The 13,643-nt window shown below is 49.3% G+C and overlaps 1 protein-coding gene across 1 annotated transcript in view; it reads right to left on the bottom strand.

Annotated features, from left to right (window-relative positions):
• HID1 (HID1 domain containing) overlaps positions 1 to 9,996 on the bottom strand; it is a 30,588-nt gene extending 20,592 nt beyond the window's left edge. Inside the window, exons 1-2 of the mRNA XM_049813362.1 lie at positions 9,729 to 9,996; positions 1,600 to 1,749 (exon numbers count right to left, since the gene is read on the bottom strand). Coding sequence (XP_049669319.1) covers positions 1,600 to 1,749; positions 9,729 to 9,794 — 216 coding nt within the window. The 5' untranslated portion in view covers positions 9,795 to 9,996. The remainder of the gene's footprint in view (positions 1 to 1,599; positions 1,750 to 9,728) is intronic.
• Between the last annotated feature and the right edge of the window lie 3,647 nt (positions 9,997 to 13,643).

Raw genomic sequence — 13,643 nt, 5'->3', positions numbered from 1 at the left:
CAGCCCCAGGAGGCAGTGGCAGGAGGTTTTACCCACAGATAGAAAAAGGCAGCTCCTTCCCCCAGCAGCTGCACCCACTTGCTCTTACTCTCTGATCCCAAGGGGAAACAGAAGGGGAATGAAAGCCAAAACATATACCAAGGATTCACCTTGCTGCTTTTTAATTCATGAGGTCATGTGTCCCTGCTTATTTTCATAGCCGACTGACTGTCTGGGTCACTGACTCTGCTAGCTTGCGTCATTGCCTTAATGGGTATTTAAATGCTGCTTGCATAGTCTCTGTCCACACACTACTCTGTGACTGAGCTTACTATTTTTTCATGCACGTTTATGACTGTACAGTCTGAGTCTCTAGCCATGACTGCAAATGACATTTCAGCCACACTGTTGTGCTCTCCACAAACACACAGCATTGCCAAGTCCAGTGGCACACTGCACATGGCACAGGTCAGGGCCCTCAGCCTGGCAAAAGCACTGCAGAAGTCTGCAGGCTCCTCTGACCCTGATATCCCAAGATCTAGGGCTCCTGGATAAACAGCCCTGCAGTCATCAGGTCTTCCAGCACATCTGTTTCCAGTAGGGAGAACAGCCCATATTTTAGTCTTGGTTTGGGGGGAAAGAGGACACAGAGTCAAAGGCAGTACAGTAGGCAGTACAGGTCTCGTCGGCCCTTTTCAATTCCCAAGCTGCTGACTGCCAGAAGCCAGGAGATGGCACTAGGGAAGAACCATTCCATTTTTCCTCTTTTTTGTATTTTCTCAAGTGTCCACTACAGGCATCTGTCTGAGGCACGATTCCCAGTCAGAGGTACCTTCAGTATGATTCAGTAGGTCTCATTCACATTTTGTAGAGAAGGAAAGAAAAACAGGACAGCAACAACCATTTAAAACTGGGAAAATACCATTCCAAATGTTTCCAATGCTACAAGTTCAAGGTTAATGAGGAGAATTATTAACACCTGCACTTTCCCAGGCAGAATAAGTCTCAGGCTGTTGCTCACCAGCTTGACAATTTGCCAAACCTAGCAGGGTAGGAAACGCGAGTCAATGTCCCTTGTGCTCCATGCAAGGATGTGGCAATACCAGAAGCAGTACCAGGGATGTTCTGATATTACAGCAGAAGGAAGAAAAGTCTTAAGATCTCTCTTGAACTTCATCCAAGCACTTATACAGTGACAATCTCCACATCCCTCTGGGTTCTACCAGCTTGAAGCCAGACTGATGCATGGTGAGGGGCAACTAGATGCAGACAAGGAATCGGATGAACCAACCTTACCACAAATATGCAGCCTTGGTACAAAGTCCCCTAAGCAGGAAGCAGTTTATACAGCAGGCAAGACCCAAGAGGGCAGAGTGAAACATAGGAAGGGGACAAGCAGAAAAAGGCTCCAAAGTGAGAAAATGCCAGCCGTGGTCTGTGCTAAACCAAGAGAGGGAGAGCTGAGAGTTACCAACACAAGAAGACAGGGACAAGCAAGCACATCATGTGGTACAAGCTAATAATATGGTACCTGTCTCGCCTTGGGAGTCATAGGGCTATTGATCCAGGGACACTCCCCTGCTAGCACAGCACCAAGGAATAAGACAGCACCAACCTTACCTTATAACACAAAGTCGCCAAGTTTGAAGGCGATTCTTCTCTCACTGCTCGGATCTCTGCAGCTGGTACAAGGGCAAAGACATCCTGCACTGAAGTGGCTGTGTCTGCCCAGAACTGGTCCCAAAAGGCATCATCCGTTGCCTCCACAGGCTGTGGAGAGACAAACATGGTTACAGATGCAGAACTACCATTCTATGAAGTCCAAACATCAGCAATTATGCCTGGCTTGGGGATGGGACCAGGCACAGAACAGGTTCAATAAAACATACTGGCACTGGTTTTGTACCTCAACCTCTTTGTTATCAGGTCTTTAGCTGATTTGATCTCCCAGACAGAGCATTCCCTCAGCAAGTGGGTGAGCAGCAAGACCAGCTGCATTAGACTGGGACTCTCCAAGTCTTTCATGGAGTCACAACATATATGAGGCCTCCCGCTTGTCTGCAACCTGGGGCACGTATTACAAGGTCTTTATCAGCATGCATGGGCCAGGCTACCGTCATGCATTCTGTCACCTTCAGAGTAAGCCAAGGATGCCCTGAGCATGCACTGGAATTACTTCTACTGTAACCAAAGTCTTGAGGAAGCAATCAGGGACATCTCACAGTAGGGCATGAACGGATCCACAGAACTGACAGACCCACCTCAAAGCACTTACAGATGCAATGGAATCGATCTTTCTGAATCAAATATTTATAGGGAAGTGGACTCAGTGCAGCTGGTCACTGCCAAGGCTTTGTTCTTAAAAAGCACTAACTGTGCAATTCAAAGAGGAAGATAGGAGGAGACTGATATACCAAAAAAAGCAATCCATTTCAGACCCGTGGTCTGAGAAGCCCACTCCCCCCCACATGCGTGGGAACACACCTCTTCCCATTACCTTTTCTGGCTCTACAGGTGCAGACAACCTCCTCTTTTTACCAGCACTGTTGTCCCCTTTCCACAGTGAGAGGGTAAGTATTCTCCTCAAGCCCACCCTGAAACCCCACTGCTAGGGATGCTGGCCGTAATGACGGTCTGTTTGCCAGGCTGCAGCTGGAAAGACAGCTCTGTACAGCTGGCCGCAGAGTCCCAATGTTAAATCCCCCCAGCTTCTTCGTGACAGCATGGCATCTACTTACAAATCAAAATAACGATGACAACCTGGGTGTCAGGTTATATGCGGCTGAACAAAGTGGACTGGACCTTACTTTGCCCTTTATGGCTTTGTAGAGCCAGAGAGCAGTGCTGGCCATTCAAGGTGAAGCAGAGGCCCAGACAAACAGGACCAGAGGTGACTCCAACCCTGCAGAAGTGCTATGATGACCTTGCCACTCCCCAGAAGGTGAAAATGCCAGCACTATTTGCTGAACAAGAAGGCATGTCCATTACACAACATCTCAGGCATCCAAAACCTGGGAGCTCTGAATAATCAGGAAAGACTTAACTTTTCAGCCAGCCTAAAATTGAGCACAGCTCTTCCCATCTAAATACTAATACTTGCCAAGAGATAGGCATCACCCAAACAAGTCTGGGAGTGCTCACTCAGCCCAAGGGTCCAGCTACAGGGGTGGGATAAATACATGTCTATTTATGCCAAGCAGTGTGAAACAGATGGATCTATGACTTCAGTGAGAAGAGGAAAATGGAAGCTTTTCCAGAGGAGTTTCCCCAGCCCTGCCACGGCATGGTGGCATGCTCAGCAGGTCAGAAGAGCCATCCGCCTGAGCAACCCCAGCAACCCTGGCTTGGGATGAAGGGAGCCTCCTACCTGCAACGTGCGCCAGCTCTAAAGCAAACAGCAGCTCTCGCTAAACTGTGATAATCAGCACTGTGGGCAGGTCTACCATGTCAGATGGGAAAGGGGAAAAAATATGAATGTGTGTTTAACTTAATTCCTGCCCACTCCCAGCTTTGCTGTAGTAGGCAGAAAGCTTGCCCAGCTCTATGCTGTTTCTAAATGGAGCTAAGACGCGAATCCAGGGAGAACAGCTCATTCACAGCTCTGACACAGAGAAGTGCTGCACTTCCCCCTTTGCTATCACCTCCTGAATTAACAGCCACAGTCTGGGAACAGGTGATGTGTCACTACCACCCAAAGGCCAAAAAGTGAGAGGGGCAGGGAGGCAGGCTGGCTGCCCCCAAACTGGTATAGCAGGTTACTGCCCGGCAGCAATCTGCCTTAACGCTCCAGTGCCGTAGAGGCTGATTATTGCTTGTCCTGGTCCTTCCAGCCATTGCAGTGAATCAGCCCAAGTGACTCTCCAGTCTCCAAAAACAAAATCAGAAAAAAGTCCACAGGTGTTTAAGCAACTTCTTAAACTCTGCTGTAGTGCTGAAACCCTCTTCATTTTATCACCTGGCCACCAAAGCACGTTCACACCAAACCTCTTCCCAACGGAAGAACAACTTTTTCCAAATGATTCAACATCACAGCTCCTCAGAGGGGATCTGTAGGAACAGGCAAATGTTTACAGCCTGACTTTCAGCTTCCTGAGTGTGCAAAGGAGCTGTGCTCTTTGTAACCTGGGCATGAAGTGCTAAAATGGAAGCAAAACTATTTTGCAAATCTAATCTCTACTTACACTCCTCAAAAAGAGCCAAGTATTTGGAAATCTGATCTATGTAATGCTTGAAACATCCTACACATCCTACACCCCCTTTCAAACCATGTACCACAACCGCATGTATAATTGCCACATGTACTGACTGGCTGCCTGCCACAGCCACTCCCACTGACAACAGTGAGCAGCAATTGCTGCTAATTGAAGATCATGCATAAATAATGGCTTCACTCTCATCTAGAGGGGAAGCAGAAAACCATTTCCCTCCAGAAGACACAGATCCCTTTACCTCCCACTAGCCTGAGGCCTCCTCAGAGGTTGAACGCAGCCACTATTTTACAGGTGGTAACACAACAGCTAAGACAGATTGAAGAACACGGTCTCCGACTAAAATTACATGCAGTTAGAGAAGCATAGCAGCAATTACCCAAACTGCAACGTCAGATGCTGCAGCCACATTAATGTCACGGCTGCCATCTTGGCAAGCAGATTACACTAAAACACCATTTCTTTCATTTTTAATAGCTACAGCAAGTCAGCTCCTCATCAACAGATGGTATCCCGTGTACAACCCTGGGACACGGATTCAGTACTGAGTCACTCACATCCCGCAGCCCCCCCTGTTTTAATTAACAGTCTGGCATCATGAAGCTACTCGATCCACATAATATTCATCTCCTTGATAGAACATTACTGGATGTTTTTAAGCTGATTGTATTCTGCACACAGCATCTCTGGGGATCTAAATATCCATTTCCTCATGCTGAGCTCACCCAACAGCCTGTATCTAGCTCACAGAGAAGGGAAATACAGAGACCTAGAACAGTCTTGCTCACCAGCCACAGATATCTTCATTTGGAAATGTCAAGATTTAGCTAGAAGTATTGGTACTGCACATGCTGCAGTAACAAATCCCACAGCACCGCAGCTAACTTTGACAGTGCTTCAACCAGAAGAGCTTCCAAGGAGCTGAATCCTCAGCCAGCCATGCTGTGAGCTGGAAGGACTTCGGATCCTCCAGATGAGCACAGATCTGTCTTCTTTTGGGGAGGGAGCTGCAACACAGTTAAGAAAGAGCCTGATGTTCCTCCAGCAAGTGCAGACAACCAGCTCTGTACCAGCAGTGCAATGAGAATAAGAACTTCATTGTTGCCAGAAGAATTGAGGGATCAGTAGCTCAACTCTACTCTGGAAGCACAACCAGCACATCTGGAGAGCGAAGGAAGTTCTTGACACCCCATGCATCCCACTGCAGAGGCTGCTGAAGTTACAGAGCTAACTGGCAGAGAGAGACTCTGCTGCCTGAACCAAGATCTTGACACCAAAAGGATGAGACGACTGTAGCGCAGAGTGGTTGCTGAGAATTCAACGGGCAGAGCCAAGGTGATGTCACATCTCAGAGTGGGCAAGGAGGGAGACTTTTGCTTTCAGTTAATCTGGGCAAGGTGTAAAGACCTCCCACCTGCAGGCTGGCCACACAAAGGTGGAACCAGTGCTACTGGACACCTCCAGCCTTTATTTCCCAAGAGTTATAAATGTTGAGTTTCAGGTTCTTTAAAGCACACCCCACACACGCTGTAGGAGTCAGAAAAGGAAGACACTCGGTTTGCAAGCATCTTGCCAGTTACTGAATGGAGAATCACAGCCCTGAACAGGCAATCCCCAGGCAAACAAGATACGTCACAGGAAACAGGAAAACAGAGTGGAGCTGACCACGTCCTATAAACAGGAAAAGGTCCCAAGGCACAGCCTCCCCCCATTCCTTACTGTCCTCAGTCTGACGCTAGCACCACCTTCGCTTTCTCTTTCCCAACAAAGAGCTCTCTGCACTTACACCTTTACATCGAATGCTCATTCCCCACAATTCCTGGAACAGGACCCAAACAGAGGGCTGTCCTTAAACCAGTTCTAAGGTTGCTACAAATTGCCAGTGGAAAATCAAGGGGGCAAGCAGCTGCTAGTCTTGCTCACTGTATTCTCCTCTTGCTTCTTGCTAACATGCCAACTGAGCATTCCACCAGCCAAGGTAGCAAGGCATTTGGGGCAGGGACTCTCCTTTTTCTGGGACTTGACAGCAGAGTAGAGCCCTAGCCCTGACCAGGGTTTCTAGCCAGTACTACGCAAGCTCAGATAATATTTAACAGCAGCGTGCTCCTTTCTACCCCAAATGAGGCAAAACTGCAGAGTGTAATGATCACAGACCATTCATGCAGCACTTTAAGCTCTAGGAGATCAGGCAACCCTGTAAGGCCAGCAGATTAGTTTGAGGCAATTCACACACCTTTGTACCACCTGTTTGTGAGCCACTGTGCAAAAGGAAAGTCTGGGGACAGATTTATTCAAAATGTTAATAACTAGCAAGATTTCATCTCTGCTGCCAAGGACAGCAGCTCCACACATATTTCAGAGTAATAGGATCTTTGTGATCAGCAGTGCAGAATCAAGGAGAGGCTCCACATAAGTGTCACCAGTTGTCTGCTCCCACAGCAGAGACAGTGTTGCAAAGGAAAATGGAAAATGGGATTTGTGGAAGTTGCAGTGAAAGCCTAGGACAAAAGTCAGCTGTGTGAAGTGTTAGTTACAGCTTTTCTTTTAAGACAACTTTGCTTTTGATCAACCTGAGACACTTGGACACTCGAGTCAAGCTTGAATACTATCAGAAACAGACCTCTCTCCAAGCACAAGATGTACTTTTACCAGACTCAAATTGACAGCCTGTTGTACTACTGCATTTCCACATCAAAGAAAAAGAAAGGACTAGAGTTTGTCCCTCATATTTGATCCTCCCTGTCTCTTTAAAAGCAGAGGCATAGCTAGCATTAAAATCTAACAAGCTGGTTCACAAGATCAAAATTTCTTATCTTCCAGTCGGTTGCTTGCAGGAACCATTTAATCGCTAACTGACTGAGAAAAGAAACCGTGTTTTCCCAGCAGTTAAAACTCACAGCTTCAGTTCCTTGCTCTGCCACTGACTAGTTGTCATAGTCGCAATTTATGTTTCCTTTCACCTGTTAAGTAGACAGCATTTTGATGGGCGGTTTGGGAGGGCTCACACATTCTCCATGATAAAGCACACCTGTTTTATTATTAAAAGGGTGGGCTCTATGAATCTAAAGGTGTACAGTGTAATGTAATATATATGTATCATATAAAAATCCTAAAGCCCATTTCTCCGTATGTGATTATAAATACACATCTGTAGCATAAGCTAATTCCTTCCTTCTGGTACTACTAAAATAATTCTGAAGTGATTTTTTCTTTTTTAATACTCTTACACCTTCAGAGTTCCTTTTTGGCAATTAATTAAAAAAAAATCAATTAAGTGAATTTCATTTGTGTCCAGACTTGGTTCAACTTTTAAGTTCTGGGCTCCATGTGTGCTACAAGCATTCAAGCGTTATGTTCGGTGAACAGTGCTTTCTGCTCAACCTCTTCCTTCCATCAGAGCCTTAGGAAACACCACATAAGTGTATTACTAAGCTCATGGTTTCATGTTACCAATGATTTGACGAAAATCTAATGTCAAAGGAGAAGGCTGCAAAAAAGGAGACCTGCTGCTGAAGAAGCAAAGTGTATTTTGAGCTAATAGTGTTGAAGGATTTGACTCTGTCCGTTATTGCAGCCTGGTTTTGAATGCAGGATCTCATGGACTAGGAGGTTGCACGGAGGCTGCTTCTGGTACAAGCTCAGAACACTCCAGGAGAGTCCAGTCACGCATTCTGCACAAGCAAATACCAGTGCCCTTCTACAGTATGTAAATATGGGAGCGCCAACACCCCACCCTTTTTCCACATGGCAGTTAGTCTCACCTAGACCGCAAAGAAGTGAAATGAATCCAGCCAAGAATGAAGATTTTTCTCCTTCCTTTATTCAGAGCCCCAGTGAACCTTCCTTCATTACACACATCGATAAACCAGGGGAGGAAAGCACTCTCTTCTTGGCTGGCAATACGAAGGATTGCCTCATACAGGATTTTCTTTGTGAATAGCAGACTGAGAAGATCTCTGTAGGCTTGATTTTCACCCCCCTGCCAATCTCACTTGATAAGCATGTTTCCCAGTGGAGGAAAGACAGTTCAAAGCTGAAGGCACTCTCAACTATTTAGCATCTGGACGAGACTTTGGAAGAATACCTTAAAACATTAATTCATCCACTTCTTTTTTTTGCCTAGGGATCTTGTGGAACATCCACAATTGGAGGTTTTTAAGAATGTGTTCAAAAAAGCCATTCCTGAGCAATGCAGATAGAAGTGATACTGCTTTAGAAAGTATAAACACAGTTTCTCAAAGTCTCTTCCAGCCTTACTATCCGTGATTCATTTCCCAGTCCTAGTCTTCATCTCTTGAGTTTTTACAAATTTTCTCATATTACCCTTTATATTCATACCCTTTTCTTCTGAATTCATCCCCCATCATTAAGTATCTTTCTGCCATAACCTCCAAGTTTTCTTAGCAGCTGTTATTCCTTCACCACCAAAGGTGGATCATAACAGCAATTCTCCATTGTAGCTCAGAAGAACCTGAGACGCGATTGCTCAATAGAGCAAAATCCCACTGCTCCTTAGACAGAAGGACTGTCTACTAATTTTCTGCCAGTGTGCTGCTGCTACCAGGCTCTCAACTTAAGAACTAAGCTAGCTCCCAGGACACGTGCAACATCTACTAGACCTCTAGGCAACCATGCTCCCTATACACAGTCCTGACTTCCTTTCACTTAATTCCTTCTCCTCTACAGCCTGCAGAAATGAAGCATGATTTCACAGGTAACAGATAGAAGCTGCTTCTGCTGCAAAAAGCTCTCCCAACATCATGGTTGGCCAACAGCCCTTTCGATCGGCTATGACCCAAAATAAGGGCAAGGTTCTCCACCAATTATTCAGGAAAAAAAAAAAAGATACAGAAAAGGGGGCATTGGCAAACCTTGTGATGATGTAAACCTGCAGCTGAATACATTAGGAGCTGTGGACTTCCCTTACGACAGCAGCATCTGGGTCTGCTACCACACGATGCCGTTCAGCAAAGCAAAAGATGTCAGCGGTGGCGAGTGCGGTGACACAGGCATGGCCCTGTCAGACCTGACGGCAGTCCCCACGAACCAGCTGCTGCCCCGAGGCAGAGCACGGCCTTATGGCGTTACTCGTGCCCCTCCATAGACCAGCGACACGGCGGATAGGACCAGCTTGCCCAGACCCCCCCCACGGGCTCCCCAACCTTATGGCAAGGCCTCACTGCGAGAGCCTGGACCAGAGCCAGCCATGGCTAAAGCCCCCGGCGGTGTTGTCACCTCCGCCCTCTCTGCTCACCAGGGTCGGGCTGCGTGGACAGCGGCCCGGCCGCCCCCTTCCCTCAGCCCCAGGGGGGGGGTCTCGGGGCAGGGCCGGGGGAGAAGGGCCTGTCGGCCCTCCCCGGCTGCCTCCGAGCATCCCCGGCCACCTCACAGCCGGGGGAGGCCGCGCCTCAGGGCGGGCGGGCGGCTCCCGACATGGCGGTCCCCCTCACCTCACCTCACCCACCGCCCGACATGGCGGCCCCCCCCCCCCCCCCTCCCCTCCCCTCCACCTCACCCACCGCCCGACATGGCGGCCCTCACCTGAGTCTTGGTGGTGAGCTGGATCACCGCCTTCCTGAAGTTGAGCTTGGAGTCGGCGCTGCCCATGGTGCGGCCCGGCTCGGCGGCGGGGCTGCGGCCTGCCAGCCGCGGCGGGCAGAGCCGGGCAGGGCCGTCCCTCACGCCGCCGATCCCGCCTCCCTTCCTCGGGCCGCCGCTGCCGCCATCCCCCTTCCCCGCGCCCGGCGGCTCTCCCTGCCTCCCTCCCTCCTGTCAAACCCGGCCTCGCAGGTGCCGGCCCTCCCTCCCCTCCTCCCGCATCCCTTCCTCCGCCCACGGCCGCGGCTGCTCCTCCTCCGCCGGCCCCGCCGCCAGCGCTCCATCCCGCCCCGCCGCCGCCGCCTTTTCCCCCCCGCCCCTGCCTCAAGCGCCCCTCCTTTCCCACCTCCGCCTGCCAGCTCTTCCCCGCTTCACCCCTTCCCTCCCTCCATCCCCTTTCCGCCCGCACTTCGCTCCCCGTGGCCGTGCTCCCCCTGCACCCTTGCCTCGCCTCGGCTTTCCTCATTTCGCCCTCCTCCTCCAGCCCTTCCTCGCTCTCCCCTCTGGCCTAGCCTCCCTCTGCCGTCTCTGCCCCTCACAGCCCCCTTCTCCTTTTCTTCCGTCCTTCTTTCTTTGCCTTCTCACCCCCATCTTGCCCCCTTCTCCCTCCCCTCTGCCCGCAGCCTTTGTCCCCAAAGCTCCTTTGCTCGGCTGCTCTGGGGCACAAGCCCCACGACCGCTCTGTCTGGCCACCGCTGGAGAGCCCGGCCATTCTCAGCAGCCTGACCCCAAATTCAGATGGTCCAAAAGTGGGATGCCAGGGAACGACCAGCTCCATCCTCTCCCTAGTCCTGGGATGAAAGGGGTCAGGAGCAAGCAGGCTTGTACCAAGTACGCTGTGCAAGCACCTTATAATGAGGAGCTCGTTGCATGTGGCAGCCCATTAATCCTAATGAAATCCTACGCACCTGCGAGGAGAGGATGCTTTATAACCCTGGGGACTGGGAATTCAGGATTTGGCCCTCATTGAGCACCTTAAAGCAGCTGTTTGAGGTGATTCAGTATTGCCTTTGAAGCTATCGTCACTGTTTTCTGTACCAAGCAGCTCTATGAACTGCAAGCAGGTCTTTTTGGTGTTGCTGAGTTACATTTCACATGCTCAGCTCTGCAAACCTCCTTTCTTCAGAGGAAATGAGGTAATTCTAATCGTTTTGCAAAAGAAAGCAATGTGCTGACTCCCCAGCTGGGGCAGACTGTGGGAATTCTCATTTGTTGGCATACAATCTGTACAGAAATCACCAATGTTTGAATATATTGAGTGACAGGTCAGATCTGAGATATTCTTGTCAAACCTGCAGGAGAAAAATATTTTCACAAAATCATATGTCATGGTTTAAGCCCAGCCAGCAACCAGGCACCATGCAGCCTCTCACTCACTCCTTCCCCCTACCAGTGGGATGGGGGAGAGAATCGGGGGAAAAAAGTAAAACTCGGGGGTTGAGATAAGAATGATTTAATAACTAAAGTAAACCAAAATGTAATACTAACAACAATAATAATAATAAAATGTAATAATAATAGTAATGAAAAGGATTATAATAAAATAAAACCCAAATACAACACAAGAAAATACAAGTGATACACAATGCAATTGCTCACCACCCGCTGACCGATGCCCAAGCAGCGATTCACCCCTCCCGGCCAACTCCCCACAGCTGATAAACTGGGCATGACATTCTATGGCATGGAATATCCCTTTGGCTAGTTCGGGTCAGCTGTGCTAGCCATGCTTCCTCCCAGCTTCTTGTGCACCTGCTTGCTGGCAGAGGATGGGAAGCTGGAAAATCCCTAACTTAGGATAAGTGCTACTTAGCAACAACTAAAACATCAGTATGTTATCAACATTATTCTCACACTAAATCCAAAACACAGCACGGTACCAGCTACTAGGAAGAAAATTAATTCTCCCCAGCCAAAACCAGGACATCATGTCACCTGGCTTTTGCTGTGAAAGAGCCTAGGGCTTTGCATCCAAGCACTCACTCACTCAGTATGGCTACACTATATAGATAAATGATAATAATTTATTGTTAGGAACAGAATAATTTTCACAGGCAATTATTTTTCACAATTAATAGAACAGCTCAGTTGGAAGAGACCTACAGTAATCATCGAGTCCAACTGCCTGACCACTTCAGGGCTGACCTAAAGTTAAAGCATTTATTAAGGCATTGTCGAAATGCCTCTTCAACACTGACAGGCATGAGAAAATTAAGATTTTTCCCATTTCTATATTAAAATTTCTTAGAAAAAGATCCAGGAGCCAGTCAGAGATGTCTTTCTCCCAGACACACCAAAAGCGCTTGATTATCTTTGCTGAGTTATAAATGCCAGGTTAAAAGAGACGCCTCGATTCTGGTCTGCAACTGCATTAAGATGGAAGATTTTCCAGGCAGTCACTGAATTTTGGGAGTATATAGGTATGTATAGAAAGGTCTGTGAGGAGAGAAGGGGAGAGGGATCCCCTGCAATTTCTCTCTTATTCCCTGCTTTATCTCCCTCCTCTGCTGCCCTACACAAGAGTATTAGCCATTGCTTTAATCATCCAGGGGCTCTCACTTGCCTGTCACTGCTGGATTGGACAGAGTTTTCTGACATAGATCTCATCTTTTCTGGATGCACAGTCTGCTGCTCTTGCGTAAACATCTTATATTGCCTTTTCTGTAGGCACCAGTGCAAGGTAATGCAATCAAGTATAAATCCAGGGAGTTCGATCACACAGAAGGGGGGGAAAAAAAAAAAAAAAAATCATCTAAACCCACTGTCACATGAGTTAATGTTAGAGTCGCTGATGGATTCCAGGGCTGACAAGGACAAATAAACCGCCTTGGACCAAACTCCACACTAGCAAGGAGAAAGGCCACCTTCTCTAATGCTTATTCCCTTAAGCTGAAAAGCCAGTACCAAAATCCCAAGTCTTTTCTGAACTTACTTGTATGTAACACATTTCCTCCTCAGACCCCTACAGATCTTCATTTCCCTCAATTTTAAGCTCCTTCCACCCTTCAGAAAGACACAAGAGTTTATCCTCAAAAGTAAGAGGGAAACCTGCATCAGAAGCACTCATTTCTCATCAGGCTGCAAAACCGGGAGAACATAGAGGCGGAGGAGGAAGAGCTAGGGAAGACCCAACACTAAGGTTTGTATGAAGTTTCCCCTTCCACAGCACCAGCTGGGGAGCTTAGAAACACCCCCACCTCGAAGAGCAACCCATCCAACCCCACCAAGGCGGAGAAGGCACCGACACCCCCACTGAAGCATCCCGACATTTGCCCAAAATCACCGAGAAGCCCACGGCAAGGCCAGGACAACCCTCCGCATTCCCAACCGGTGCTGGAGCAAGTCCTGCTTCTGCCTGACCTTCCCGGGGGTGGCAGGGACCCAGCCGGAGGTATCATAGCGGGGGTGGGGGGGGTGGGGGGGCACTGCGGGGCAGCTCCCTCCACCTTTGCAGCCGGGGGTCACCCCACTTTACCAACCCCAAACCCCGCTCCCTGTAGAGCCCCATGCCCCCCCCCCCCCCCGCTGTCCGCGGCAGGGCTGGGCGGAGAGGAGGAGGAGGAGGAGGAGGAGGAAGGAGGAGGAGGAGGCCGGTCTCTCCTCGCCTCCCCCTTCCCTCTCGCCGGGTTTCCTTGCAGCATTTCCATGCTAGAGGTCTCCACCGAGCTGCGGAGAGAGGATCTGCCTGGCTGCGCCGGGCCCTCTTCCTTCCTTTGTGCATCCCCCAGCCCCGTGCTAAGCCGTGCCCCCCCCCCCCCTCCCGCCCCGGCCGCCACGTCCCCGCTTCATCCCCTCCCCGCCCCGGAGCCTCCCCCGGCCCTGGAGGCAGGAGGAAGCCGCCGTCCCCCGTGTCCCCCC

This window comes from Accipiter gentilis, chromosome 10, assembly GCF_929443795.1.
Source record: "Accipiter gentilis chromosome 10, bAccGen1.1, whole genome shotgun sequence".
NCBI lineage: Eukaryota > Metazoa > Chordata > Aves > Accipitriformes > Accipitridae > Astur > Astur gentilis.
Note: the sequence above shows the minus strand (reverse complement) of the source record. Positions and strands in the feature narration are given on the sequence as shown.